Here is a 27,156-nt window from a genome sequence, read left to right as displayed (position 1 = left end):
ATTTGTGCATTTGTTTACTTTCACAGCATTGTAGTTTGTTTAGACTTCAATGGGGGGAACAGAATCTAAGAAAACGTGGAAGGAAACGGGTTGAAAACAAAGGAAAAGGAAGGGAACCCACTGTGATGGAGACCGTCCGTCACTGATCCTGGATCAGCCCGAGTCGAGCAGACAGTGGCGCCACTGCCTCAAATTTAATGCCTGCGGTCGCTCACGGAGCGCCTTTTCTTTTTTTTATTTAGTGGGACGAAATTAAAAAAAGAAAGAAAAATGAATGGAAAGACAACTGGAATGAAATCAGTTAGCTGGCGTCTCCATGGAAACACGACTGACGAGTGGATGAGACTGAAAGCAGGAGAGCTGGTGATGATTTCCTGCATTTATTGGAAAGACGTAGAGATAAGAGGCAGCGTGAAACGAAGAGAAGATAAACAAATGAGTTAAATAATAGAGAGTTTGATTTACAAAAAAAAGCTTTGGCCTGTTGGCATCTAAATCAAGGCAACCAGAGTGTTTTTTCAGATTGTTCTCATCAGAAAAAAAGAATGGGCCACACTTATATAACACCTTTTTTACCTTACAATGTTTCTCACTCATCTGTTCACTCACACCCATTGCTTTCTGATATATACTTTACATTACAGCACTTTTATGCTTTCACTAAATGGAGCTGTGAGTTTATCAGAGCAGTGGGACATTCAATGTCTTGCCCAAGGGCACGTCGGCACGCAGGGCCTGGGGAATCAAACCCCCGACCCTATAATTAGAGGAAGACCACCCTAACTCCCCTCCACCAGGTTTAGTCAGAGAGAAGACTCCTACTTGTTAGCTGCATTACACATCAGTAAACAAACTACTTACCACTAAAATAAATATATTTTCTGGAAATAGATAATATCATCATGTTAATGAACAAAGGTAACGTTTAGGAAATATGTGACTTTTAAAAACAGGTTTTTTTAATCATTTTTGTGAACTGTTTAAACAATGGGAGAGAATACATTTTCCCTCTTCTGGTTTTTCTTAAGCGTCAGTTGTTCTGTAATGCCAAATGAACAAGATGTTACTTCTTTAAAGTTTATTTTATTTTTAATTCCTTTTTCACAACTACATGTTTCTGCTTCTTTCACTTAGGGCTGATCATCGTGGTTTTAATAAGAGTTTAAACTCTTGCAAAGCCCCTTTTACGGTTGTTTTTTTTTATTTCAGTCACCTTGTTTACTGCCCAAATTCTCCACGAAGCAACAACTTGACGTTCAGCTGTGGACACTCAGAGGTTTGAAGCTCCGCACTCGGTGACTCTAAGGCCCGCTGGCTTTCTGCCATAGTTTGGAATCACCTTACATTAAAATGTGCTTCCTGGTCGCTCCACACGTCAATGATCTGCTGATCAAAGGATCCGAGGACTGAACTGTGAGGCGAAGAGCCGTTTAAACTTTTATTGATCTTATTTTTGCTGTTTGAGCTTCTGTTCTCACATACATTAGTCTCAGTTTGATTTATATTCCGGTTGAACACTCCTACAGTGTTTATATTTTTACTATCAGCTCGCAAATCACCTTCAAGGCACTTTAAATTGTATCGATTTACACAAAAGGTGTACTTCACAGGGGGAAAAAAAAGAGCTGGAACATGCTTTTTACAACTTGCACACATAATGACATTAATTTAGGAAATTTTATTATGTGTGCAAGTTATTACACAACGTAGGTGTGTGAATGTGTGTTTGATGAACACTGAATTATTCATGGGCAGTTAAGCTTCAAACAAGACAATCAGAAGGTGTGCATCTCATTTCACCAGACTGAGTAAAGAATATAGGCATAAAAAAACAAATGACTTCACTTTTTAAATGAAAGATAATTTCTTTTTGTCCTAAAATTACTTTTGTTTTAACCAATAATGAACTACAAACACAAAAAGGGTAAAAATTTGACAAGTCAGAGCACTTTTTTTGCGTCTTTTTTACTCTTTATAAATCTACATAAAAGAGAAATAAGCCAGTCTTGTTGAACAGCACGGATCATTGTTGAACCTTATGACCTTTGGAGATCAGATAATCTTTAAATGCCAGAAGTTTCTACCTGAGGCAGTAAAACACAAGGGATCGTTTTCAACGAGGTGTTTTACGCACCAACACTGAATCGATCACTAAGTAGGCTGCAGTTCAGTTCTTCAACATCTCGTCCTGATGAACTACTGTAAAAAGTCACTAAAATGTTGGGCAATGCTTTGATATGATACAGGGGTTTGTCTAAAACTCCAGACATGCGGTGTGGTTTTGTTGAGCTTGGTCTTCGGTGGTCGGGGTGGTGACAAACAGGAGCAGGTGACAGCCTGGCAGGGGACGAGACGAGACGTTTAACAGAGGTGACAATCCTGGAGAAGGGTGGAGCGTTTCCCACCGAGACGACCGCTCGAGATGTTTCCATCACCTCAGAGGCTGTTCCCTTGATTTCCCGCAGAATTTAACCTCAGCAGCTACCTGCCCGACCTTATCCAGAGCCTCCACCTTTAAATTTAGGGGACATGTTGTCATTTTATTAAAATCTCAAATGGAGGCAGGCTGCCACAAACAGAGACGGGTTTCGTCACAACAAGAGCTGTACAACAACAACAACACACACAGTCACACACGGGAGCCAAACGCAGCAGGAATTCTTGACAGCTTCCTTTTAAGACCACTGCCGGAGCAGTCGATGCTGCCAAGCCGGTGTCATCTTTGAACGAGATGATGATTCTGGAAATAGTGATACTTCACATGTTATTGGAGAAGGAAAGGAAGCAGAACATCAGCTGCTTGGATTTTGGCTCTAGGCTTGCCCTTTGAAAGAGCAATTCAAATAAAGAATTTGCATCGAGCACCGATGCTCCTTCACTGCAACCCAAAACGAGCGTTTGGGTGTGGCTTAGCTTAGTCAAAACAAGCCTGAAACAGAGTCCAGACGATAGACGTTAAGACCAGTACACCCACAGCTCTACCTCGGATTCTGTTTACACAGCGTTCAAGGGAAAACGCTCCGCTTTGCATGTAATTGCTTACGATTCTTTCTCGTGACTTCAAAGGCAGGGAGTGCTGCAGGTCAAAGGTTAAAGCCTCGACTGGTGCCCAAAATGCCCTCCAATTTCCTGTTTTGTCTGACTTTGCGCGTCCAAGGAGATCTGAAAAGCGAAGACTGAGCTCTGCTGGAGCTTCATCTCAGTCATCCTGACTTTTTGCTTTAAAAGTCAGATCACGTGACAGCAGCTAATATGTTAGCATTTATTTCACTCTCTCGTTATGTGTAAAAACATCTTCCCTAAACCAACAAAAAACAATTGTTTTTATTGGTTTTAACCGATGGCAGAACATTACTAAGACAGTTTTGTTTTTATGTCTTTAATCATTCATTAAATTCTGTTTGTATTTGTATGTAAAACTTGTCTTTCACTTTTTTGTTTTCTTGAATTGAAACTTTTTTATGATTGTTCTTAAATTTGTATTTATGCCGCCATCTTGACCAGGACTCCCAGGAAGAAGAGATGATTTAACCCAATAAGAACTTCCTATTAAAGGATAAATAATATGAATAAATAAAAGGATTTTCTTTGAAGATATACAATGTTGCACACTAAATATGTAAAACAGACTGCAGCTCCACCCCCTTATTTATGCATCTGGATGAACCCTGTTTTAGCACCTTTTTAACCAAGGACCTCGCCCTCTCACTCGCTTCCCTTCTCTTCATCTTAAACTGCAGTCAAGAGAGATTCTTGCAAGTTTAACATTATTTAAGGTGATCCTTCTCAACACTGTGGAAATGAATGCTCAGAGCACTTACATCCCAAACACCTACACATCCTTCAAGAGAGAAAACAACAAATATCTGTGACATTTGAGCAGAAACAGGGGCTACAGTTGATGTTGAGTTTCCATGAGTGCATTTCACATTTTCAGCACGATTTATATAGAAGGTCCTCGTCTATACATATTTAGGTGAACAAAGTGAAGTCGGCGTTCATTACTGCTGAGTGGCCATTTCATAAAATCCACGCAGATATCAAACAGAGGCAGATAAGTCTGTGAAATGCAGATTTTTTTTTTTTTTTACACTTAAGAATCTTGTGAATCTAAGTACAAAATAAAGAATTAACGGTGCTCGTATCGAACCTGTTGACACCTACTATCAATCTATAGTCAGCTCAGAAAATAATTTAAAACCATCTGAAAGCAGCAAAGGTGAACAAAGTAAAATCAGCTCGTTTAGAGAATCTCATTTCAGACTCATTAACCTGTTGTAAAAACATTTTTTAAGTCAACATTTGAGCTGTAAGTTTTTTTTTAAGAGGAATGCAGCCTGATTATTGTCTATAATGACCTGACTTCATATAAATGTAAAAACAAGTCTAATTAATAAAAAACCTGCCTACATGAAATAAAACTGTGGGACTGACTGAAGTTCCTGACTGAGTACACTTCTCCTCCAGTTGCTCTGCATACTTAAGTATGTACTTTCAGCCAAGTGTACCAAGCCACAAGCAAGTACTAGGTATCAGTACATTTATTTACTGGTAAGTACAAGTACTAGGTATCATGAAACACTATGTTTTCTGTGGAAACTGCAACCCCTCTAGGAGGAGCTTCAATCAATAACTAAACAGCAGCTGAACATTAGGTTGTTATTTCCTGCATAGATCAGCAGCTGATCTTTTGCTTATTAGTAATTATTGTTGTTTATTAGTTCCTATTTTTATGACCCATTATTTATGCAGAACAATGCCCAATCTCATGCATCAAACCACTTCACTGCTTAGGCTTAGAAAATGTGTTTTAAAACCTCCCTGAATGCTTTTCTATCATGAAAAACAGCCTCTTAAAGAATGATTTTTATTGCAAAATTGCTCCCATTGTCCTTATTAAAACTTTATCCAGGTAACTGATACAGAAACAGAGTTTTAGGGTTTAAAAAATAAAAGGGAAACAAGCAGCTAATGAGACTTCTTTTTAGAAAGTAAAATAAAACCTTGACAAAAAGTGGAAGTATCAGAGGAAGTACAGTTTGTAGTCGGTTTCAGGTTTGGGTGTTGGTGGGTAACTTAAAGGAAATGTGCTGTGGGCCAAAGGCAAAGCTGTTCAATCTCTTCCTGAAGACAGACGGTGTTTGGACGGTGTCGTTAAACAGGGAACAATTCAATTCATCATTTAGGGAAGAATCAGAAAAACAAACTTCCACAGAATCACATTTCAGCTGAGTTTAAATTAACAAAATGTCTTCCTGAACAACTTCAGAGTTCCTTGCTTTCTGTGCATTAATTAGATCCTGTGTATAAAAATACTGCTGGGTCTGCACCGCCGCATCAGAACCTCTTCATCTGTCTGCGCTCTTGTCTCCTCTGCTTCTTCTCGTTCACCTCTTCTGGCGCCGACGGGTTTTCTGCCATGAACCAGGGGCCCAGAAAGTTCACCCAGAGCAGGTGGAGGGCCCGGGCCGGAGCCTGGCACACACACAAACAAACAAACAAACAAATTATCAGGCATGAGGACAACATCAGAGATTAACAGACGGGTCATACGAAATAGACAACTTGTACAAAAGTTCTTACCAGCAGCCAGAGATACCAGAAATACGAGGAGACAGTGCTCAGCACTTGAACTATGGCAGTGAGCAGGATGACATCCTTCAAATGTCTACAAACAGAATGACAAGAAAGTTCATTTGACTGAAAAAAAACATGAGAGTAAAGGGTATGTGTTTAGATTCAGAAATTAGTACAATTTTTGCTTAAATTAGCAGCTGAGTTTTAGTGTCAGTGGGCTTTTATTTTTCTGTCTTTACATGCACTTCCTGTTCTTTTCCTGTCTTGTCTATTAAAGGCAAATGGCACAAATTTAAAATAAACCTGGTGCTTTGCAACTGAGTATTTATATTTTACATTATTTTCTTTTCTTTACAATATATTCCATATAAAATCTTAACATACTTAAAAAATAAGATAAAAGTCAGTTAAAGAATTATTTGTAGAAAGAAAAAACATGAAAATATTCAGAAGGTGTGAAAAAAATCATGAGCATCAAATTTAGACAATTTAAGAAACATTTAAGCTTCTATGCATCACCTATCATCAGAAGGTGGGCAACAATGTTTTAGCCCGTGTCTGTGTTGGTTTGCCTTTTGTGTTAGCAAAATATCTCTTGGAAAACTGGACAGATTTTACTGATCAACTTTTGGAGTCAGTCCAATTCAAGATGGCCACTGTAGTTTATCAACCTTAGCAAACACGAAAATCAAACAAAAACTGACTCTTTTCCCAGTCAGTTTGATGTGGTAGTAGCTGAGCACCATCACCAACACATACTCTGAGTGCTAACACACAGCGAGGGATCACACATTGTTATTTTCTGACCAAAACAGCTCCAACTCTCATTTCTCAACACAAGATGATCTCAGTTTAAACCTCTGGCATGAATGGCAGTGAGCGATATGCATTCCTTCAAGGACTTTTTTCTTTTTCAAATAAGGAAATGATTTTAGTAAATCTCTCAGAAACTGACTCATCTGTTTCTTGCCTTCTGTCATGCATTAGTTTGATAGACTAATAATCTGTTTTCTTCTGACTGTAACCTCACAGGAAGATCATTTCTGGTTCAGAACATTTCAAGCTGCTTCCCATCATCATGTGTTTCTACATTATTTGCTGGCCAAAGACAGGGCCTCTTCTCTCAACACATTTCTGTTGTACTTCGGTTGTTGCTTACTCTGCCATCCCCTGCTCCATGTTTAGATCTATCCCCCCGTCCAGGAGGCTTCCGTCCTCAGCAAACGCTGGCTTGGCCATAGCTGACATGGAGCGGTAACTCCCGACGTACACGGCGATGGCGAACAACAGCAGCAGCTGCAGACAACAGACAAAACGGGCGTAAAGCAAGAAAAGGCAGAACGCTGCAGAAATCTTCCACCAGATGTGAGGATGGCAAATACACTCACCCATGTCCAAAATGTAGAAGAACTGTAGAAGACCAAGAAATTCACAGCAGCGTATATTGCCTGTAAGAAAAACAGTTTTTCCTGCATGAAGATTAACAAAGAGCTGCAACAAGGAGTTAATTTATCATTCAGACAATTCAAAGTAAAAAATCTGCATGTTACAAACTTTCAAAAATCTCTACATTTTCAGTCATTTATTAAAGGAAAACATGTAAACTGTTATTTTGTGTTTATCTTTGCCTCAACAACAAAAACAAGACATTTAAATAATGTAGAAGGAGATTAAAATTATGTCTGCATTTGCTTTTTTCTTTGTCTTATTTGATTAAAGTAAAGTCCTTTCTAGATGTGTGTCTTTTTTTTTTTTTTAAAGTCAAATGTAAATTTGTTTCAAATCTCTGTCAGTGGTGGGGCATTTTAAAAAACCCATGAGCAAATCTGCATTGGTGTAATTAAGGATTCATGCAGTTTTTTTACAACAGTGCTATTCACATGGAGTTTTCTACTATAAATCACGCTTACCTAAAACTTTAAAATGCGTTATGCTGGGTGCTAAAACAAACGTGTTGGCTTTAAGGTTACTTTTCCCTCATCTGGAACAAAAGCTTCAGTTAATGTGTGTGTGTGTGTGTGTGGGGGGGGGACTACAAATATGAGGCAGTTCTGCCACAAAGTCATCTGTTAGGAGGCTAAAAATAAGGAAAGCGAGGAGGTACTTCATTAGACGGTCGGTGTGGCCCGGTCATAAGAAAAGCTCAAGTGTGATCTAAAAGAGTCACACAGTCTGCTCTCAGTTTGACCGATCCAGAGTATTGTTTGCAAGAAAAAAGCAAGAAATTATTCCCAAATCAAGATGTGCCAAACTAAAAAATACCTTCACTCAAATCAGAAAGCGCTGTAGGAAAACTCTGAAAACAGACGTTTGTAACGTGCAGATTTTTTTTTACTTTGTTCCCTAAAACATTATAATTTATTTCTGATATGATACACTGTCAGAACATAAATTGTTTCTGTTATCACAGAGTGAATTTGATCCACCGATCATTCATGGATCCATTTGTTCCTGAGCCAAAGTAAAATGAAAACACCCATGTGTGTCTTTCTTACGTTCGCTCCGAGGATGACTCTCGTGTAGAACTTGAGCGTCGCCTCGTTCTCCTCGTAGATCTGCTTCTTTCCCTTCGTGCCGACTTTACCTTTGGGCTTTCAAACGAAAAAACAGGAAGGAGAGTGAGAGACAGATCGGTTAATAACTTATCAAATCATTTAGGAGCCATTTGTAGGAAAAAACAATCACAAGATTTCAAACTGTGACTTTCTTTCTTTTTCTTTTTTTAGGAAAGCAACACTTCTTAAAAATTCAACAAGAACAGAAAATTCTTCTTCCTGTGAATCCATTTTGCTGCATCGGATGTGCTGATGAGTTTTCTATTATGGGATTAGATTGCTTTCCTTTAAAACACAATTTTTACTACTATAATTAATTAAAGGGAAAATTATAGTACCAGCAATGAAAAAAACATGGTTCTTATTTCTATGATGCGAACTGTGACAGCCAGAACTTGTATTAACATTTGAATCATTTCTAGTCTCTAAAAAAAAACCAAAGCTGTAATTTCACATTTTTTAAATGAGATTACTTCCTTTAGCTGTATGCAGTAATTATGTCATGAAGTTTCCTGAATGAATAACGGATGAGTATCTGTGTGGTACACCTGCTGCTCTGCAGCAGACGGGAGGAGGCTGCAGAGAGTAGCAGCGCTGCACAGAAAATCACCAACCACCCTCTCCCCACCCCAGATGACATCTCGGTCCTCACTGGAGCGAGGAATGATGACAACGATGGTTCCCACCTGATGTACCATTTGTTTGACCGGTTGCCCCCCTGAAGGCACAACAGGTGCTTTAATAGCTTAACTTACTAGAGAACAGTTTCTTCCCTGGACCATAATTACGCTGAACGCAAACATGCACCAACTCCGGGTCTCACTGTAATTTTTTATTATTATTATCATTTATTTACTGGTAGGCATCAAGACTGCATTGTTGAACTGCAGTAGCTCAATCTAGAGGTGATAAATGCATGGACAAGTGTTTCAAGGTCTTCTAGAGGAATAAACGAATAAAAGTTAACTTTTCTGGCATGTGTCGACACAACTCTGGTTCTTTCCATGATCTGTGTACTTTGCATCGTTGGTGTTAAGTGATTTACAAATAATGTCATTGAAATAGGTCAGCTACAAAGAGTGAACTAAAAATACATATAAAAGTGTAAATGCTTTAGAAACTTTAGAAAAGCATTCCTGGAAATAATTTAAAAAGTTTGGACATTGTGGCACCTTGGAGGCAAAACAGAAATAAAGGGGTGACTGAAAACTTTTGCACAGTCAGTTTTATCTGTACTTGATCCTATGTTTAAATTAATTACAAATAAAACTATGCTTGATGGTACATCTGCTTAAAGTACTTGCTGTTGTACAGGCGAAAAGAGCTGCAAAAACTTCATGCTGTGAGTAAATGAAGCAGGTTGATGAAATAAATGAGTGTTTCTGCTGCTGTCACTCTTCCTCACCGCCATTCGCTCCGTGTCCCGCTGCTGATTCTCTCCTCCACTCTGTCTGCTTCGTCCTCGGATCCACCGCCGCTTCTCGTTCTTATTCTTTTATTTATTATTAATACTCAAACCCAGATACCCCCTGTCGTGTCATTCTCTCTTTAAACACATCAGCATTCCGGGCGATTCAGGGGAGGGAACATTTCCGGCGCATAAATGTGTCGTCACAAGTGGCGACAACGGAGGCTATGAAAACTTGGAGAAATGGTGCCGCCTGCCGGTCAAGTGTTGTATTTCAAGTCAGGCCTACAAAATAAAAATCAGAGGTGAGCTTTGAACGTTTTTGCAGCATGAACGGTTTTACAACTGTGTGAGAAGTAGTAACGTAAATATTCAGGTGTTTGTAAGACAAAAATAAAACAATAAAGGGAGAGATGAACAAACAAACAAACAGTTTGTATCAGTTTATAGGAACAAACTGAAGCTCTAAAGGTACATAGATATTATCCACATGTTACAGAGGGATATATTTGGGGCCTTCTGATTGATATTATAGAAGATGATATCTATAAATTATTTCTATGTTATAGTGAAGCAATGGGTTAAAGAAGTTACTGGAGTTGAAGCTATGAAAAATGTGAACAAATTAATGCATTTTGAGCAGATGGTTTAAGGATCGTGAATAAAATGTTTTGTCTGAGACAACAAGACTACTAAGAAGGAGGGACTGTAGACTCAGTGAATATTTTGACAAAGACCAGTAATTATAAAACATTTAAATAAGAGATTAGCTATAATAACAACAGCAACAATAATAATAGTAATAATACTATTTTTAAAATTTACTTTTATTTAGACATGTAGTCTCATTTATAAGAGAAACCTCTAAATAATATTTTTATTTCACATCTGAAATAAATTTTAGTTGTAGTATGTCATGTATCTAATGAGCATTTGTTTTTTGGACTTAGGTATGAGGCCAAATACTACTATGCCTATATGCAGAAATTATATTATCACTAGATAGACAAACCAAATCTACTTTATTTATAGAGCACATTTAAAACAACTGTTTACTGTTTATATTTCTGTGTTTCTTTTTATTTCATTGTTTTAATCTTGTTTTATGTTTGATGGTTTGCGTAAATTGTGAAGCACTTTGGTCAACGACTGCTATACAAATAAATTTGACACTGACAGCTAGAGTTGAAGTGCTGTACAATAAAAACACAAAACAATTAAAACAATTATTTTTGACTCATAACAGTGAATACTTAACTCAGTATTAACATTTTGGTTGTAAGATCCTGATGCCCTCCTTTTCTGAAACGCTTTTCTTTTGTTGTTATTGTTTGACCCTTTTCGGCCGCCGTAGCGGGAGCAGCGAATAAAAACATTACTTCGATGAGTTTTGGTTTCAGTGCTGCTCATTACCGCCTGCTTCTCTCCGTGTACCAACAGTCTCCATAGTTGGTCCAGTGTTTGTGTAGTTAGTCTACAGACCGGCACTCTTTACCTGACAGGTTATATCTAAAATGGATCACCTGCTTCAGGTGAAAATCGGCGTTTTGATCGGTTTGCTGCTCCTAACTCTCCTGTTTGGGTTTATCCCAGCTCGGTTAAAATGGTTCAGAGACATTGGGACAGGTTGGTACTGACTATTCACCTATGTAACAGGCAAATAAGTACTTTTATTACCTGTTTTGTTTGTGTGTAATATGATTATACGAGTTAAGTGTTTAGTCTTAAAGTGGAGGCATTTTAAACTCAGTCAAAGAAACAAAGTACTATTTTATCGTAATTAGATTAGTTGTTGCTTTACAACAATAATGCCGATGAACAGCAGGTAGGATCATTAATAATTTTGTGCTGTTCTATTTTCTTCATACAGTATTTCTGTACGCAAATAGGCAAGCAAGACTTAAATTGCTAGAAGTTTGACTCAAGTTTGGTGTAGGAGGGCTCCGCCTGAATTAAGCGAATTTACAGCATTTTGATGACATTTTATCCTACAGAGTATTCACGTGAATCACATGTTGTGTGTCCGATAATGTTTTTTAAAGCAATTAACTACTCCTGATCTTATCCCACTGTTCCTGATAAACCATCATGATATGTTCCTGGAGACTGAAGGGGAGATAAAAACGTGGTCAATAATACAATGGCATTGTTTTAAACTTTAATTAGTTGTCAAACAGTATCTTGATCGAAGCTTATTTTTGAAGTTTAGTGTTAACATCTTCATGTGTCTAACCAAAGTTCGGCATTATGTAAAAAGACTCCCACTTCATTAATAATAATAATAATAGTTGTAACAAATATAAGGGTTTAGTTATTAATGATGGTGGTCCGCCCTCCTGTCAGACTGGCAGGAGTCACCTGATGGGGTTGAAGCCTGAAGCTCAGACGCCGTCACATGATTACATTTAATTTGAGCTTTAAAAACAATGAGTGGTCAATTCTGACCTTCTTACATAGAAGTGAAAGTACAGTCTTCATTGCATCCGCGTTTGTTACTCTAACCTTTGTGCAGTAAAGTAGTAATCACACAATGCACCAAAAAGACCTTCTATTTAGGAAAATGTCTTGTCAGAGATGAACCACTAGCTCTTTGATTTCATACTAGTTTGATCAAGTTTAAGCTACTGTATATTTAAAATACTCTGAATCTTGATTGTGTTTGTCTTTCCAAGTCCATGCAAAATGAAAAAAACAACAATAGAACAACACTGTAAAAAGCGGGTACTAAAACCGTTAAGTGCAAGCTGTGTGTGAGCTAAATAGATCTAATACTAACAGACATCAAAATAATTTGTTATAGATTTGAATTATTCTGGGTCATGTTGGCATAAAAAAAGCATCCAATCCCTCAGCTACAAATACAAAAAAATGACACACATCAAACAGTTTTCACCACATTTTTTTTGTCAACACTTTTTTCTTCTCTTCACGAATCGATCAACTCAAAGCAAATAATTCAGGTTTGCGTGTGTTCGAGCTCATCCTGAAAATGAAGCGATGTTTTCTTTCCGTCCGCAGAATTCCATCACCAAGTGTTGAGTTTCATCAGCTGCTTTGCCGGCGGGGTTTTCCTGGCAGCGTGTTTGCTCGACATCATTCCAGATTATCTGTCGGACATCAGCGCCGAGCTCAGTTCTCAGACGGTGCAGGTACGACAAAAAACTCATCAGCGCTCATTTTTTTATAATCGCTGTTAATTTAGTCTTGAAATATTCACTAAATATGATTATTTCATCCAGCCTACACTCCAGATCTCTAAGATGTTAGGTCAGAATATGAAGAAAACTCAGTTCAGTTTTATAAAATGAAAGAAGCAGTGAATATTCATGTCACATAATTTATTTTTTGTAGTGGCAGACTCTTATAGAAACTGTAATCTTCAAAATGAAAACAAATATTGTTGTAGTTGTCTTTTGCTTTATTTTTTGGTTATCTGTCTCAGTAATGTCTGACTACATCAAACTGGATCTGAAATCTCGGTATTTGTCCCAAACAGTCCAGCTTTCCACTGCCTGAGTTCATCATGGCCGCTGGCTTCTTCATGGTCCTCATTCTGGAGAAGATCGTCCTGAACTGCCGGGAAATCCGAGGGTCCCACGACGAGAGGGCGCCGCTTCTGACAGAAAGCCGAAATGGTCACGTGCAGCACGGCCACGGGGCGGTGAGGGGCCCCGATCTGGAGAGCAGTGGGCACCACGTCCACGTTGACTTCCAGGCCCACTCGCCCTTTCGCTCCTTCATTCTCTTCCTCTCGCTCTCGCTCCACTCGGTGTTTGAGGGCCTCGCCATCGGCCTGCAGAGCACCGACTCCAAGGTGAGAAGGCGCTTCGGCTGACGTTGGCGCTGCTTTGAGCTTTCGTTGTTTTCCCTCCGTTTGCCACGCCTGCGTTTTAAAACTTTCTCTCTCACTTTATATAACCTTTGCTCCAACGTAGCGTTGTGAATACATTTAGAGGAAGCTTTCAGTTCAGAGCTTCAGAACAGATTGAGAGGAAATGAGTCACGCTGTCACATGATCCAGATCTGCTGATCAGATGGCAGCCTCAACGGTGCCAGGCAAATATAAGTTTGGCCTCAGGCACGTCCACCTTAATGTCTCTGTGTGTGAGCTGCTTTGCATAATAGGTCCGCTTTAAACATGTTGGAAACATTCAAATTACTGTCACAAAAAACCTGCAGACATTTAAATGATCATTTAGGAACTAATATTTATTCTCTCATCCCTTTAGCATCTTGGGTTACATTTTCAAGCCAGCACTAAGTGCATATTTGTTGGATAATTAATAAAAAACTCTAAAGGCAAGATATCAAGAAAAAAAATCATTAAACTGAAGGAAAAATGATCCGTAATGCAGAATAATGAAACAAGTAATCTGTTGAGTGTACCGTGCCATGGAAGGGTTTTATAAAGTTGATGAAAAAGGAGCTGTTACCTCTACAACATGTTGTTAACGGTTTGCTTGATGTGAAAAAACAGCAACAAGTTGTCTCATTTCTGAAAGCCTTGAGAAGTGTTGATCAAGACCATTTCAAAGGGGTACAAGAAAGTCTGGGTCAATGGAAGCAAAGTTTAAAAAATTTAGGTGCGGAATTAAACTTTAAATAGTACTTTAAATACAAAAACAAAATCCATATTTACTTTTTTTTTTTACACTCTGACCTCATTTAGGATAAAAACGTTCTGAGTTTAGAGTAAAAAGACAAATGTACATGATGTGGATAAGTACAAATAGCAGCACAAGTACAAGTTGCACATCTGTGAACGCTCCAGTAATCTATTTAAGTTCAGCCTAACACACGCTGTCTAACAGATAACTTCTTGTTTCTCAGCAAGATGATGAAAAATCATATTCTGCATGTATAACTCAGTAATTGTCAAGGACAGTACACACACACACACACAAACACACACACACACAAACAGTAAGTGAAATTGTAGCACTTCTACCGTTTCTTAAATGGGACCTATTATGCTTCCTTGAAAAAGTCAGGATAGGTCTGTGGGCTGTACAAACCCTGTTCATTACATTAAATACACTAAATCATTCTCAGATGTTGAGATTTCACCTGATCAGTTCTTTTTGAGCTGATTTCAGAAAGAGCAGTTTTAGGGCTACGGCACTATTATGCAAATAAGCTGCTGTTGGCCACGCCCCCCAACTCAGTGTCCTGTCAATAAACATAAAAACTCTCTGAAGGATTAAATGCTGCGGATCTGACGTACATTTATATCGTTATTAATTCAAACTCTGAGGATTCTTTCTTTGGGACAGGGGCACTTAGCGGTTCTGAACCAATATTTGTCGAGTCGGACAGCAGCAGTCAGCGGTCCAAAACCCGACTGGTAGCGGGTCAGGACACCGGCAATCAGCAGGTCCAAATTCGAAAAGTGTCCAGACAACTGCCTGGTAAAGATCAGCTTTATTTTTTTTTTTACAACTTTTCTTCTCTTTTATTAACATAGTTCTAATGTTAGCTTAGACAAACCTGCCGTGACTTTAACAGAGACGTGTTTCTGGGACAGCTAAGCTGTTCAAATTACAACTTTCTTTGGCGATATCATGGAGACATTGGCATCAAAAATAAAATGAAGCCACGCAGCTCTGTTCTCCGTGACTGGGAGAACATGCACATGTTTTATATTGCAGCCGACAACAGAACATTTTCCTTTTCCAGCAGACATTGTTCAGCAGTAAAACCAGCAGAACTAACGCGATGGTCTTCTTGTAATGAAGTGGGTGGAGCTCCACTTGGGTTGCTAGGTGAGGAGCTGGGCTCGGCTTGGGGTTGCTAACGGGGATTATGACGCAACAATCCCGAGCTTTTTGAAACAGGTCGTTTTGCAGACACCAGAAAAAATTGTCAAAAAACAGCTGGGTGTTTTTTTTTTTTTTGCACTTGGATTGTTTCTAGAAGCAGTTGATGCCCAAATGAAAGTACAAAAACATGCAAAAAGCCTCCTTTAAACATGTTGGAAACATTTAATTCAGAATGGGCATACAACACACAGAAAGGTCTCAGTTCCAGATGTTAAAATGTTCCCTTTTTTGTTCTGGTCTACTAAACATACGGTTTAAGTAGTTAAGTCCACGTTTAGTTTTCCGTATTTATAGACTTTCAGCCTTTCTGTAAACCGTGTAAGGAGACCCAGTTTGTGACATAATAGCAGCTGAAAATGGGAGTTTTCTCCTCCTGCGTTGACCAAATATCTCATCTTGCTACAAAGTAGAATGTAATCGGTAAAACGTCAGCAGTGTTGAGCGTGGTTAAATGCGTGAAAAAGCAGCTGCTGTTGACTTTGAATATCATCAGTATGATGTTGATTAAATGTTCAGTGTCTCCCTGAGGCTTCATGCTGCCTCACAGACTGTACAACCCTGTTAATGTGGGCGACTCGTGTCGAACAGCCAGGTTTTTATGGCATTGTTGAATCCTCTCAGCATGTTTCTTAAACTGTCTCTGGCAGGTGTTGGAGATCTGCGCTGCCATTCTCATCCACAAGAGCATCATAGTGTTCAGCCTGTCACTGAAGCTGGTCCAGAGTGCCGTCCCCTCAGCGTGGATCACTGCGTACCTTTTCATATTCGCCCTGATGTCGCCGATAGGCATCGCCATCGGCATCAGCGTGATGGAGGCCCAGCTGTCAGCCGGAGCTCTGATTCAGGCCGTCCTGGAGGGGCTCGCCGCCGGAACGTTCATTTACATCACCTTCATGGAGATCCTCCCGCACGAGCTCAACTCTGCCGGGAACCAGCTCCTCAAGGTGATCTTCATCCTGGTGGGCTTCAGCATCATGGCGGGACTCATGTTCTTTTTGGGCTGAGGCGTCGTGTGCCGCAGGAAAGAGTGGGCTACGTTGCTCTTTCCGGACAAAATCAAATTCTTAAATCAAAGAAGTGGGGTCACCGCTGCACTGTTGCATCTACACTCTGGACGTTCTTGATGTCAAAGGGAGTTTGACGTCAGCTTTGTGTTGCACATACTCTATAAAAATGTTCTGACTACAGATGGCTTTCACACACGTATTCTTTGCATGTGAGTCACGAAGGTTTGTCAAAGAGAAACACAGGGGTAAGTTTATCACTGACCTTACTTTTTGAAACATGATTTGGTTCCGAAAACCAAATCGCTTTATTATCTTTAACAAGCAAAAGACTGGAAGCAAAAGACGATATTAGCGGTCCTAAATCTCATACGTTTATGTGTTTCTGTGAGGCAAAGGAGACATTTTCAGCTCTTTGGTCCTTAAAAAATAAACTTGCACTCCTTGCTTATGTCGAATGCAACATTAGTGTTTGCACATGTTTGTTAATAGTTAGTCTGCTGCTTTGGGATTATTCAGTAAGATTGATATTTTGCTACTTTTGGCTCATTTTAAACTTGGTTTCTAAAGCTAAGCTGTTTTTTTTTCTTACTTGGAAAGTGGTAGTTATGTTTGTCCAGTTAAAAACCTCCAATGTAAAGTGTTTCTTTACATCTTTCCCTGTTTCAGTGAACAAACAAACAAGTTTTACGTTTCAACAAGGTGAGAGGTAACACAAGGAGCATTCCTGCAAAGTTAAACCTTTTATTCTACCTGCATCAGCCGAGCTATAGTTTAAGATATGATCTACCACCTACTTTGTTTCCATGATCAACGTTTGTAAAGACACTGAAAACGTTAAACATATTTGTGAGTCACAGACTTCCTGAGGCTGTAAACGCAGCTACAGCAGTAGAACTGTTCCACTTTCTGTTTTAGTTTGTCATGTGACGATCAGATCACTCCATCATCGCAGCCTGAAGGAAGGAAAAACAGAAATGTATGATGAATCAGCAAAAAGGTTAGCTGTAATTCAAAACTTCAGTCATGAAAGACTTTATTCAGATTTTTTTTATTTATTTATTACACAGTACTGATGGTAACGTCCACAGCTTTTGCTTCTGTCTTGTTTTTTGTTTTTTTTGTCTCACATGTCTTATTTTCTAAAGCCTAAAAAAATCTGAGAACAAAAGCTGTCTTTCTGCTTGTACAACTGACTTTTTGCCTTATGATCATCTCATTTGGGAGGTAAATTATTTTATATTCGACCCATTATCAATGTAAAAAGATTAACTCACCAAAAATTGTGTAAAGTGTTTTTTTTTAAACAAAAAACATACAACACTAAGTTTTTGGTCTGCTTGTTTGTGACCGTCTTTACGGATTTTTTTTTTCTTTTCCCTCATTTCTTATTGATAACATTTTTTTCCTGTGTTTATGGGATATTTGATGCGATTGATGAATGTGGTTGGTTGATGACTTCAGCCACCAGATGGCAGTGTTTATCCTCTGACTAACAGAAACCCAAATGAGGCAGAATTTGAAGAAATAGTTTAAGAAATAAACTTAAAAGGAGCAGTTTCAGGGATGCTTAAATTGTTTATTTTATAGAGCCTTCTATAAATGAAAGAGTATCACTTCTGATTTAGCTTTTTTAAAGGAAATGTCAGATATTTCATGACAAAAAGATAAAAATCAGCTCACTGGAGATGACAAAAGGAGCGAAGCTGTGTTCAGTTTATCAGCAACATTAGTCCATTTTAATCTAAAACGTCACCTGTTTTATGGCCATCTCACAGGATAAAACAATCCACTTCCTCTCAGATCCTCCAAAATAAAATGCACATAAGTATGTTTTACATCCTAGACTTTGATTCACAATATGAAAAAACCTGTAAACATTTGCATCCATTTAATTTTTTGCACAATGATGTTATAAATGAGCTCACATTAAGGATGAGAGCTGCAAGCTGGAGACAGAAACAGGGCTTTGTTAACCCATTTGCTGCTGGATCCTGCTTGTTATCCCTGAGCATCCACTAATGAGCGTGTGGAGAAACAATGGTGCAGTAAGTCTGCCAGTGTCCTCAGTATGTGGAGCAGGGAGACCCAGCGTTGAGCCGGACGCTCGGTCTGTTCACACACACTGACCCCGTCTTAGTCAATGCACTCATTTGTATTCCCACATGTCCTTCTGCAAAGTAAAACAGATGATTTTCTAATCTGTTTTATTCTCAGGTGGCACCATGTCGTCAGGAAAGAAAACCAAAGAAGGGAGATACTGACACCATTCAGGTCTGTGAAAAAAAACTCTAGGAAATGTTCATTTTGGCCTGAAAGCTGGTGAACAAGTCCACCTTTTCCAGCTAAAAAACACCAAGTTTTATGTCCAGGGAAATTTAATGTGGCCTGTTTCCATCACGATAGCATCTTGTCCTTTAGCTAAAATAGTCTCAGTAAAGTATATAAAAAAAATCAACATATTTTTTACAAAGATTTTATTTAGCAGTTAGAAGAAACGACAACACATCCTGTTACCTTTGACCCCATACATCTTGATCCTTGAAAAATGCCTAAACAAACAAAAGAGGAGAAAATAAAAGGAAAATGCAGCTGAATTTATAGAACTTGTCTAGTTTGCTAAAATGACTATAATACAACAACATAAGGAAATCATTCAGGTAAAAATCTGAATAAAAGGGGTCGAAACAAACAGCGAGCTGATCAGGAGATGGAAAAGAAAGTCAGGTGACAGTGGGAGACGGAGAAGAGAGTTCGAGGACATCTGGTGGGCAGATACAGACTGGCAGGAGGAAATAAAATGTTTGAACAGAAATCATGACTGAAGACAGATCATCACAATCTGATCTTTGGTTCTAAAAATGGCTCCAGGTGAACGCAGCAGCAGCTCACCTGTCAACAGCACCATCCAACATTTTAAGTAAAGTGACACAAAATTAGGTTCAGCAATCAGCAAACTTGATGTAAGATGGAGGAAAAACTCGTGTTCGGTTTCATAAAAACTGTAAATACATTAACTGAGTCTTCATTACTGCCAGTAATGAGGGCAGCTACATGAGAGGCCAGTCTGTCTGATCCTGTGCAATCATGGATGAATAATCTGTAATCTGGGACACAAAACAAGTGGTCGCCTCTGAGGGCGATTTCAAAGAATGTGAAAGAGGAAAGTTTAATGTGAAAATGGACGTGTGAGCGTTCCTGTACAGGTGGTCGTCTCGCTCACATGGCGGTCCCACAGCCTGAAGGAGTTTCGAACCAAAATCCCACCTTTAATGTCACATGTGATGAGCCTGAGCTGTTACCGCAGGTGAGGAGAGAAAAAGATGAGTTTTTACGCAAAATTACACAACATTTAGGAAGAAAACACAAGCAGTTCAGAACGAACTGACCTGAGTCACATATTATTCTGCTGTATGAATGAACTCATGGCTGTTTTTTGTGTGTTCATGCAGCATTTTCTGATATACATTTGCATATAACTTTGGTAATTCGTTAGGTTTTGCTAAACATGTTTTCTTAGAATAGAGAACTAAATATTTAGATGTAAAATAATAACAAAAAATAGACAGTTTGGAAAGCAATAATAAAAATAGCTCGTCATGCATCTCCTTGTCTGTGCAACTTTCCAGTTTGCTATATGGATTATCCTCTTGTGTGAAGATTAATCCTGTTTTGAGTGACGTACTCAGTAATTCCCTCCTCCTGGTCCTCTTTGCCTCGTTTGTCTCCTTCGTCAGTCTCTGCAGGTCTCTCATCCAGTCTGCTGAAGGTAAGGCTGCTCAGATCTTTAATTCAAAACAGTAAATACACAAGTTAGATGTTGGAGTCTCTATGTTTTTAGTTATCAGTGAATCAAAAAGTCAATGGATGTTGACGACATTTAAACAGTAGCTACAAATGAACAGGTGATTTACGTTCAGATTCTGATGTATTAAATGCTTATGTTGATCTAAAGATTGTTGGAAATTTGAGGTTGTAATGAAACTTATTGAACCATATTTGTTGAAGTGAAGCAGCAGAGCCTGAGTCATGATGCTGGGCTGAGGTACGTTCAATAATTTTATTAATTTTATTAAGTTAGTTTAACGTACCTCAGTCCAGTAGGATGACTCAGGCTCTGATATATATATATACATATTATTCATATTCATTTTCCTTGTCTTTAATGAACAGTTTGCTGATTACATGTACAAAGGTATGCAAAATAATCAAAGAGTGTTCAGTCACAGTTTATTCATTATCCTGTTTCTATTAGTTTCAAGTTACAAAGACACTGAGGTCGCTTTCACACTTTCTTTAATTATCTAGATCTATAAAGATCCAATTATTTCACAATATAACATTTTAACTCCTGTTTGTTCCAAATCTAAATAGAAACTGCCCTGTGAAACCTCCTTTGTTTCCATAAATGCAATAGAAATGTTAAGAAATGCAAACTTCACAACGTTTATACTTTATTGAACAAAAACAAGACTATGTCCAGTTTGGAATAAAAAAATAGCCACAGACTTTTAAACAGTACAACCTTACAATCATGGTATCTTTGTAAAGGATTTATTAATGGCTTTATAATCAGGTTTTTCACGAGTTTGTAAACACTTCTTAAAGCATTAATAAACATTTATAAAACAATTATAGAACACTGTTCAGACATTGAAGCAGGCTCGGTTTGGCAAAATCAAATGATGCACTTTTTATCCATTCAGGTCACTGTAATTTTTTTACTCACTAAGATCACTTTTTTAATCTAAATAATCTTATTTGCAGAAACAAACATATCTACAAATACTCAAAGCACTTGCATACAAGTAACTTATTGAAAATGTTTAATATTTAATATTTCAGTGATGAAGAATACAAAAAATAAATGAGCGCAAATAAATGTTGGCTCACTATTTAGCAAGAATTTACTCATTCTCTGTTTTATTTGATACATTGTCTGCTTATGAATGATGTTTTATGTGTTTATAGTCTGCATTATTTACTATTGTTCATAATTTATTTGAGTACCTTAATTGTAAAGTGGTACTGACTCAATTAAAGCTCTGATATGTTGATGTTTTGATATTCTTTTCTCCTTTTCCTTTGCACAGTTGGTGTAGCTGCTCTGAGAAGCTGCAACCATGGCTGCAGTAAGTTTTATTTCTTTCTGAATGCTATTGGAGGTCCCTTAGTGTCACTTTATTTTTGCTTGGCTGGGTCAGTGTGTGTCATTGCCGTTCACTGGTTAAATAACAGGTCAGGGTGAAAATCCTTTGATTCTGGAGACTGGACTGTGAACACATGATGGTGCTTCATGCAGTTATTTTGCCAGAGTTCATGATTTGAAACCTATTAAAATGGCTTCACTGGTCCTTTTTCCAATCACGTGAAGTAGATTATTCAGATGTTGTGCTTCAACAGACTAAACAGGTGTTTTAACCTAAAACAACAGGGAAAGCCTGACTACCTAAACCTGTATAAAATGATTTCTTCTTCGTGTTTCTGTAGACTGGAACTTTCCGGATGGTTTCAGAGGAAGAACAGGCGATGAGGTCGAAGTTGGAGCACCTGACAGTGAAGGATCACGGGCCGGTGTTCGGGCCGTGCCACAAACTGCCCGGCCACACTGTGCAGAAGGTAAAACAGCAGACGAAGCTTAGTGCTGAACAGAGTATTTAGGCAGAAGTATTTATTTTGCTCCTGCAAAAACATGGGGTCAGTGTTTAAAGTGTTTTCATTTGAGTTCTGCAGGCAAAGGAAGAGCTGAATGAGTCGAATGAGAGACGGGCGTCATCACTGAAGGACCTCCGGGCCTTGATGAAGGACAAGGCAGCAGAGGGAGACGATCTGGTCAAACTGGTGCAGCAGCGCTTTGGGGACAAACCAGACTCCCTGCTCCTGCGTTTCCTCAGAGCGCGCAAATTTGACGTTGTCAGAGCTCATGAGCTTATGAAAGGTGAGGAGCAGAAGCCTGTTAGTCCATACAACTTCTTTGAAGAGGTTTTTAATTCAGTTATCATGTTTAGATGACTTAGTTTTTACCTCTGTCATTTCAGCATCCTTATGCTTTGTTTGAGTTTTTGTAGACATTTCCTAATGGCTTCCATAATTAAGGATGAGATCCCCTTTGTTTCCCGGTTCGGATGCTTCTTGTCCGTCTCTGAAACAGAGAGCCATGTGTTCATTAATTGGGAGCTTTGAAATGCCTCTGAGTTTCCCCTGATAAAGCTCTCCTTTGTGTCCAGACTGGACGACAAGTTTATTTTACGTGTTGTGATGGGAACTTCACCAAGCCTGAGCTGACGGTGTTGGTCTGGGGGATGAGGGGTGATTAAAAAGCCGAACAGTTTCATTTGACACCGTGTGACTCGCTCACTGTTAAAACAGCCGCTTCGCACTCGCAAAACACACGTTTAGTTTAACATGTTAGCGTTTTCTATTGGTCACTTTTATGAGAATAAAGTGCAAAATGATTTTTGTCACCACAGCAGTCAAATTAACTCTAGTTTTAATTACCAGCAGCATAATTTAAATCAATGTAAACTGTAATTTCAAAATAAGGCTGCATTTGGACTTATTTTACTCCATTAAATCTTTGCCATAGAAACAGTCCAGAGTAATCCAAACTTGACTCAGTCCTAACCAGACTTTTCAACATATATTATTCTTGAACTATTTGGTGCATAGATAGACAGAAACCCATAAATACTTACATGTATGTATATACAGTAAAAGGATGACTTATTTGTGTAAAAAAGGAATGTGTAATGAACTTGTGTTGCTGCGACCCGTCATGCTCTGAAGAACAAGCGGTGCCCAGTACGAGGTAATATTTAGTTTTGACGCACTGATAAGTGTTTATGTTCTGCTGGTTCTTCAGGTTATATGCGCTTCAGGAAGGAGTATCCCGAGCTGTTTGAGAACCTGACCCCCGAGGCCGTCCGCAGCACCATCGAGGCGGGGTATCCGGTGGTTCTGCCCACCAGAGACAGGTTTGGTCATGTGATCCTGCTCTTCAACATCAACAACTGGGACCTGGAGGAGATCACTTTTGATGAGGTAGCTGTGCAGACACCTTTGAGACATGAATGCACCTGAACTTTGAAGAAATTTTAAGCAAACTCTTTCAGCGTTTTTTTGAAAAACACAACAGTGCAGTTCAAGTTTTGAGCCATCCTTCATTTCTCTAGATTTTCCTTCAGTGAATCAGACTGTCTTGACTGTAACGATTTTGACCAATAGTCCTTCAGTATATGACTATTCAGAAAAATGTTTTATGTTTTGTTTTTAACCTATGAATCATCAGCATAAAACAAAGGTCCTTAACTCAAGGGATGAACGAGTGTCGTGTTGACACATAACAAACAAGTTATCAAAGTTTTAAATGAGATTTTAGCTGAAAATTTGTCATACAGTCGATGATGAACTGAAGGACAATGCATCTCTCAGGTCTTGCATCAGGGCGTTTTTGGATTGTCTCCTCTCCCCCTACTTATTTTAAAGACACAACGTTGATTTACTGTTCATTTGTTCCATATTTATAAGACCATGCTTCACAGCATGCTGTCATGGTCAGATACAAGGACTGACTGAAAATGTGGGTAAAAGCTGCCAAAGACCAAGGAAAAACTTTTAAAGACCTTCAGAAAGTGTGAACAACTATTGATCAATATCTCTTTTACAGATTACAACAAAATCTGAAGAAATCAGAGGTGGTTTCAAACTTTTGCACAGTATTATATGTCTTTGCATTTCAAACAGGTCCTAAGAGCATACTGTGTGATTCTGGAGAAGCTGCTTGAAAGCGAGGAGACTCAGATCAATGGATTTGTCCTGATTGAGAATTTTAAAGGCTTCACCATGCAGCACGCCTCAGGAATAAAGACAGCTGAGCTCAAAAAGATGGTGGACATGCTGCAGGTCAGAGCAGACTAAGAAGAAAAGCATTTACGTTTCATCTAAAGCGTAAACTCACAATGGTGTTTCCTATCTTTCAGGACTCTTTTCCTGCTCGTTTCAAAGCAGTTCATGTTATTCACCAGCCCTGGTACTTCACCACCACGTACAACGTGGTCAAACCCTTCATGAAGGCCAAGCTGCTGGAGAGAGTATGCAGACAAAACCTTATTTTCTTCATTTGGGATTCAGTTATATATAATTTTTTATCAATCATCCTTTTCTTGTAACTTTTTCCAGGTTTTTGTTCATGGTGATGAGCTGGAAAACTACTACAAGGAATTTGACGCAGATATTCTGCCTTCAGATTTTGATGGCAAAGCTCCAGTAGCTGACTACCAAGCCATCGCCAACCAGCTTTTTGGCTCTGAAGACACTGCTCTCTGAAAAAAACATTATGTTTTCAACCTTGAAGGAGCGGCCTCATCCCAAAATGCTTTGTGATCAGATAAATTTTGTGGACTACACTGAAGGCTAGGCTTTTTTGCATTTTTTTTCCCCTTCTTTTCATTCAGGCATTTTAGAGCATAGAAGTACAGTAAATGATAGAAATAGGGAATGGTTTGCAGATGAATAATAAGATACAAATGAAAAAAAGGTGTTTAGTTGTCACACACAGAATAACTGAGAGTTAACAGTTGTTACTTTACGTACTAATCTTTTCTGTCACTGTGTGAGTGGAGAAAGAATGAGAAAGTTGCTGATATGAGGCTCTAAACCACAACCGCAATAACTTCAGACTGTTTTTCACCTTCAACATTTATAGGAACAGTCATGAAAGTTATAATGCGAAACTAGATTTTGCAGAAGTTGCTGTGCTACAGTGTTTTTTTCTCTCTTTTTTTTTGTCTCAAGGTTAAATCTCTGAACAGCGCGGGGTATAAACCTGCCTTAGACTCCTGTGTTTGTAGCAGGGGCCTCTTGATGTGATGCCTGTGAAACCTTTCCATGCCTCAGCTGCCTTCTTTCAAACGTATCAAGGGAGATGTGATACAAAAGATGCCTCGTGTTCTGCCTGTTGCACTGGTTTGAAAAATGTTTGTTTTGTGTGCCTGTAGTTCTACATGAATTGCCATTGCTCTTTGTTGCACACATTGTATCTCTTTTAACCTCAAATTAGGGAATAAACCAGACTTTATATCATGTTCAGCTTCTTTTGCTTCATAAAGCTTGTTTAAATTAGTCTGATCTGTGTTATCATGGAAACTTTTGGCATAGCTTTTCCTCAAACTGAACTGCTTCCATTAATTTGTAAGTCCCGCCGTTACATGTTGGCTTGAGCTGCATCTATGCATCAAATTTGAGCATTTTGAAAGGTTTGGCTCACTGTTGTAGTTAGTGGAGCAGAAGTGGAGTAGTTTTAGATTCCTTGTAATCAGAATCATTGAAAACTTGTCAGGTATATTTTGCAGCTCCAGACACAACTGCAATTCTTCAAGGAACTGAAGGCTGAAACGTTTTCTACAGCGGAGTTGAATCGTTCTCACAGGAAGCAACACAAACTGACACTGAATGTGCAAAAACAGGAAGGCTGTACAGCGGGTGATAAAAAACACTTCCCAGAACAGACATCAAACAGCCTTACAGACCCTGGTTGAACGATCCTGATAATATTTATTGTTTCTAAAGGCACTACATTTGAAATAAAGTTAGGGAATGTATTAGACGAGAGGTTGTAGTCACGCAAGCAACATTTTCACTATTTGTTTTCTTTAAATGACACCTATCAAACTGAATAAAATAAACATCTAAAATAGGGAAAGTCGTTTTTTTTCGAATTTCAGATAAATAGACAGGACGTGATAAATAAAATATAAAATAAAAAATAAAATAAAATATATAAACCAGTTGAGTCTGCGCAAGATATTTCAGTCCATTTGGTATGAGCTGTGCTCTCGTGATCCTGAAATATCAAACAGGAAGTTTCTTTAATGGTGTTCTGAATGTCTGAAATAAAGTATAAACATAAAGCAAAGATGGTACTGGAGATAAAAAAAATAACAGACACACAGTTATGGCAGCTTAGGACTGCTTTAAATACTTTTACCACTGTAAGAGGAATTAAACTAAGGACTGACATTGACAGCTGGGAAACTTATTGAACACTGGAACAATAATTAACTTTTACATCTTTGGGCAGTCTTGCAAACCAAATCTCTTGAGTAGAACTAATAATACTTGTCAAACAGATATAGTTACCACAATATACATGCATGAATAGACACTGTCTTTATAGAAAAAAACAAACAAACATGTTTCTAATTATTCTGGCTCCAGACGAGTTACACTTGGCTTCACACTGGAGCACAGTCACATTGACTTTTACTCCGGTGTTTCAATCAGTGTCAACGGGCACTCTTTCTCCAGGAAAATCGCTATAACTCAGTCAGTCAGTCGCTCTGATAATGAACTCAAATTTGGTGTGATCGGAGATGAAAATCGTCCCCAACATATTTTAAGTGTTGGTTATTTCATTGTTATGTTGATGATACTTAGTTATATTTATACACGAAGCCCAACAAATCCAATCAGATTCTTAGATTACAAGCATGTCTTAAAGATATAAAAACCTGGATGACTCTTAATTTTCTGCTTTTAAACTCAGACAAGACAGAGGTAGTGGTTTTTTGACCTGAGCGTCTTAGGAACAAACTTTGCAGCCTTTCACTTCCCCTGAATGTCGTTAATTTGGCCTTCAGTTTCGATGTAAAGAACTTTGGTATTATTTTTGATCAGCATATGTGATTTAACCCCCATGTTAAAAATGTTACCAGGACTGCTTTCTTCCATCTGCAGAATTTCACTAAAAATATGAAACATCTTGTCCCAAACTAATACAGAAAGACATTTATCAC

General features: G+C 38.5%; 3 protein-coding genes across 4 annotated transcripts; 2 read left to right on the top strand and 1 right to left on the bottom strand.

Annotated features, from left to right (window-relative positions):
- Positions 1-4,853: 4,853 nt before the first annotated feature.
- On the bottom strand, positions 4,854-9,735 carry tmem208 (transmembrane protein 208). The gene is made up of 6 exons (XM_017419552.3): positions 9,538-9,735; positions 8,073-8,168; positions 6,966-7,025; positions 6,737-6,873; positions 5,584-5,668; positions 4,854-5,475 (listed from the first exon to the last, which is right to left on the bottom strand). Exons 1-6 carry the CDS (start codon positions 9,541-9,543, stop codon positions 5,338-5,340), a joined length of 522 nt encoding a protein of 173 aa, XP_017275041.1. The 5' UTR covers positions 9,544-9,735; the 3' UTR covers positions 4,854-5,337.
- A 1,173-nt stretch (positions 9,736-10,908) lies between these two features.
- Positions 10,909-17,690, top strand: slc39a1 (solute carrier family 39 member 1). Its single transcript, XM_017419545.3, has 4 exons — positions 10,909-11,166; positions 12,559-12,689; positions 13,037-13,354; positions 16,007-17,690. The coding sequence occupies exons 1-4, from the start codon at positions 11,055-11,057 to the stop codon at positions 16,361-16,363; spliced, it is 918 nt and encodes a 305-aa protein (XP_017275034.1). The 5' UTR covers positions 10,909-11,054; the 3' UTR covers positions 16,364-17,690.
- A 1,812-nt stretch (positions 17,691-19,502) lies between these two features.
- Positions 19,503-25,446, top strand: rlbp1a (retinaldehyde binding protein 1a). Of its 2 annotated transcripts, XM_017419544.2 has the most exons (9): positions 19,503-19,670; positions 19,993-20,132; positions 21,457-21,495; positions 21,854-21,982; positions 22,097-22,301; positions 23,226-23,404; positions 24,107-24,265; positions 24,343-24,453; positions 24,542-25,446. In XM_017419544.2, the coding sequence occupies exons 3-9, from the start codon at positions 21,487-21,489 to the stop codon at positions 24,686-24,688; spliced, it is 939 nt and encodes a 312-aa protein (XP_017275033.1). In that variant the 5' UTR covers positions 19,503-19,670; positions 19,993-20,132; positions 21,457-21,486; the 3' UTR covers positions 24,689-25,446. The 2 variants fall into 2 exon arrangements, with proteins under 2 accessions (XP_017275033.1, XP_037835948.1); XM_037980020.1 differs by having other exon boundaries at positions 19,503-20,132.
- The last annotated feature ends 1,710 nt before the right edge of the window (positions 25,447-27,156 follow it).

This window comes from Kryptolebias marmoratus, linkage group LG15 (genome assembly GCF_001649575.2).
Source record: "Kryptolebias marmoratus isolate JLee-2015 linkage group LG15, ASM164957v2, whole genome shotgun sequence".
Classification (NCBI taxonomy): Eukaryota; Metazoa; Chordata; class Actinopteri; order Cyprinodontiformes; family Rivulidae; genus Kryptolebias; species Kryptolebias marmoratus.
This window is presented reverse-complemented; position numbering and strand designations above follow the sequence as displayed.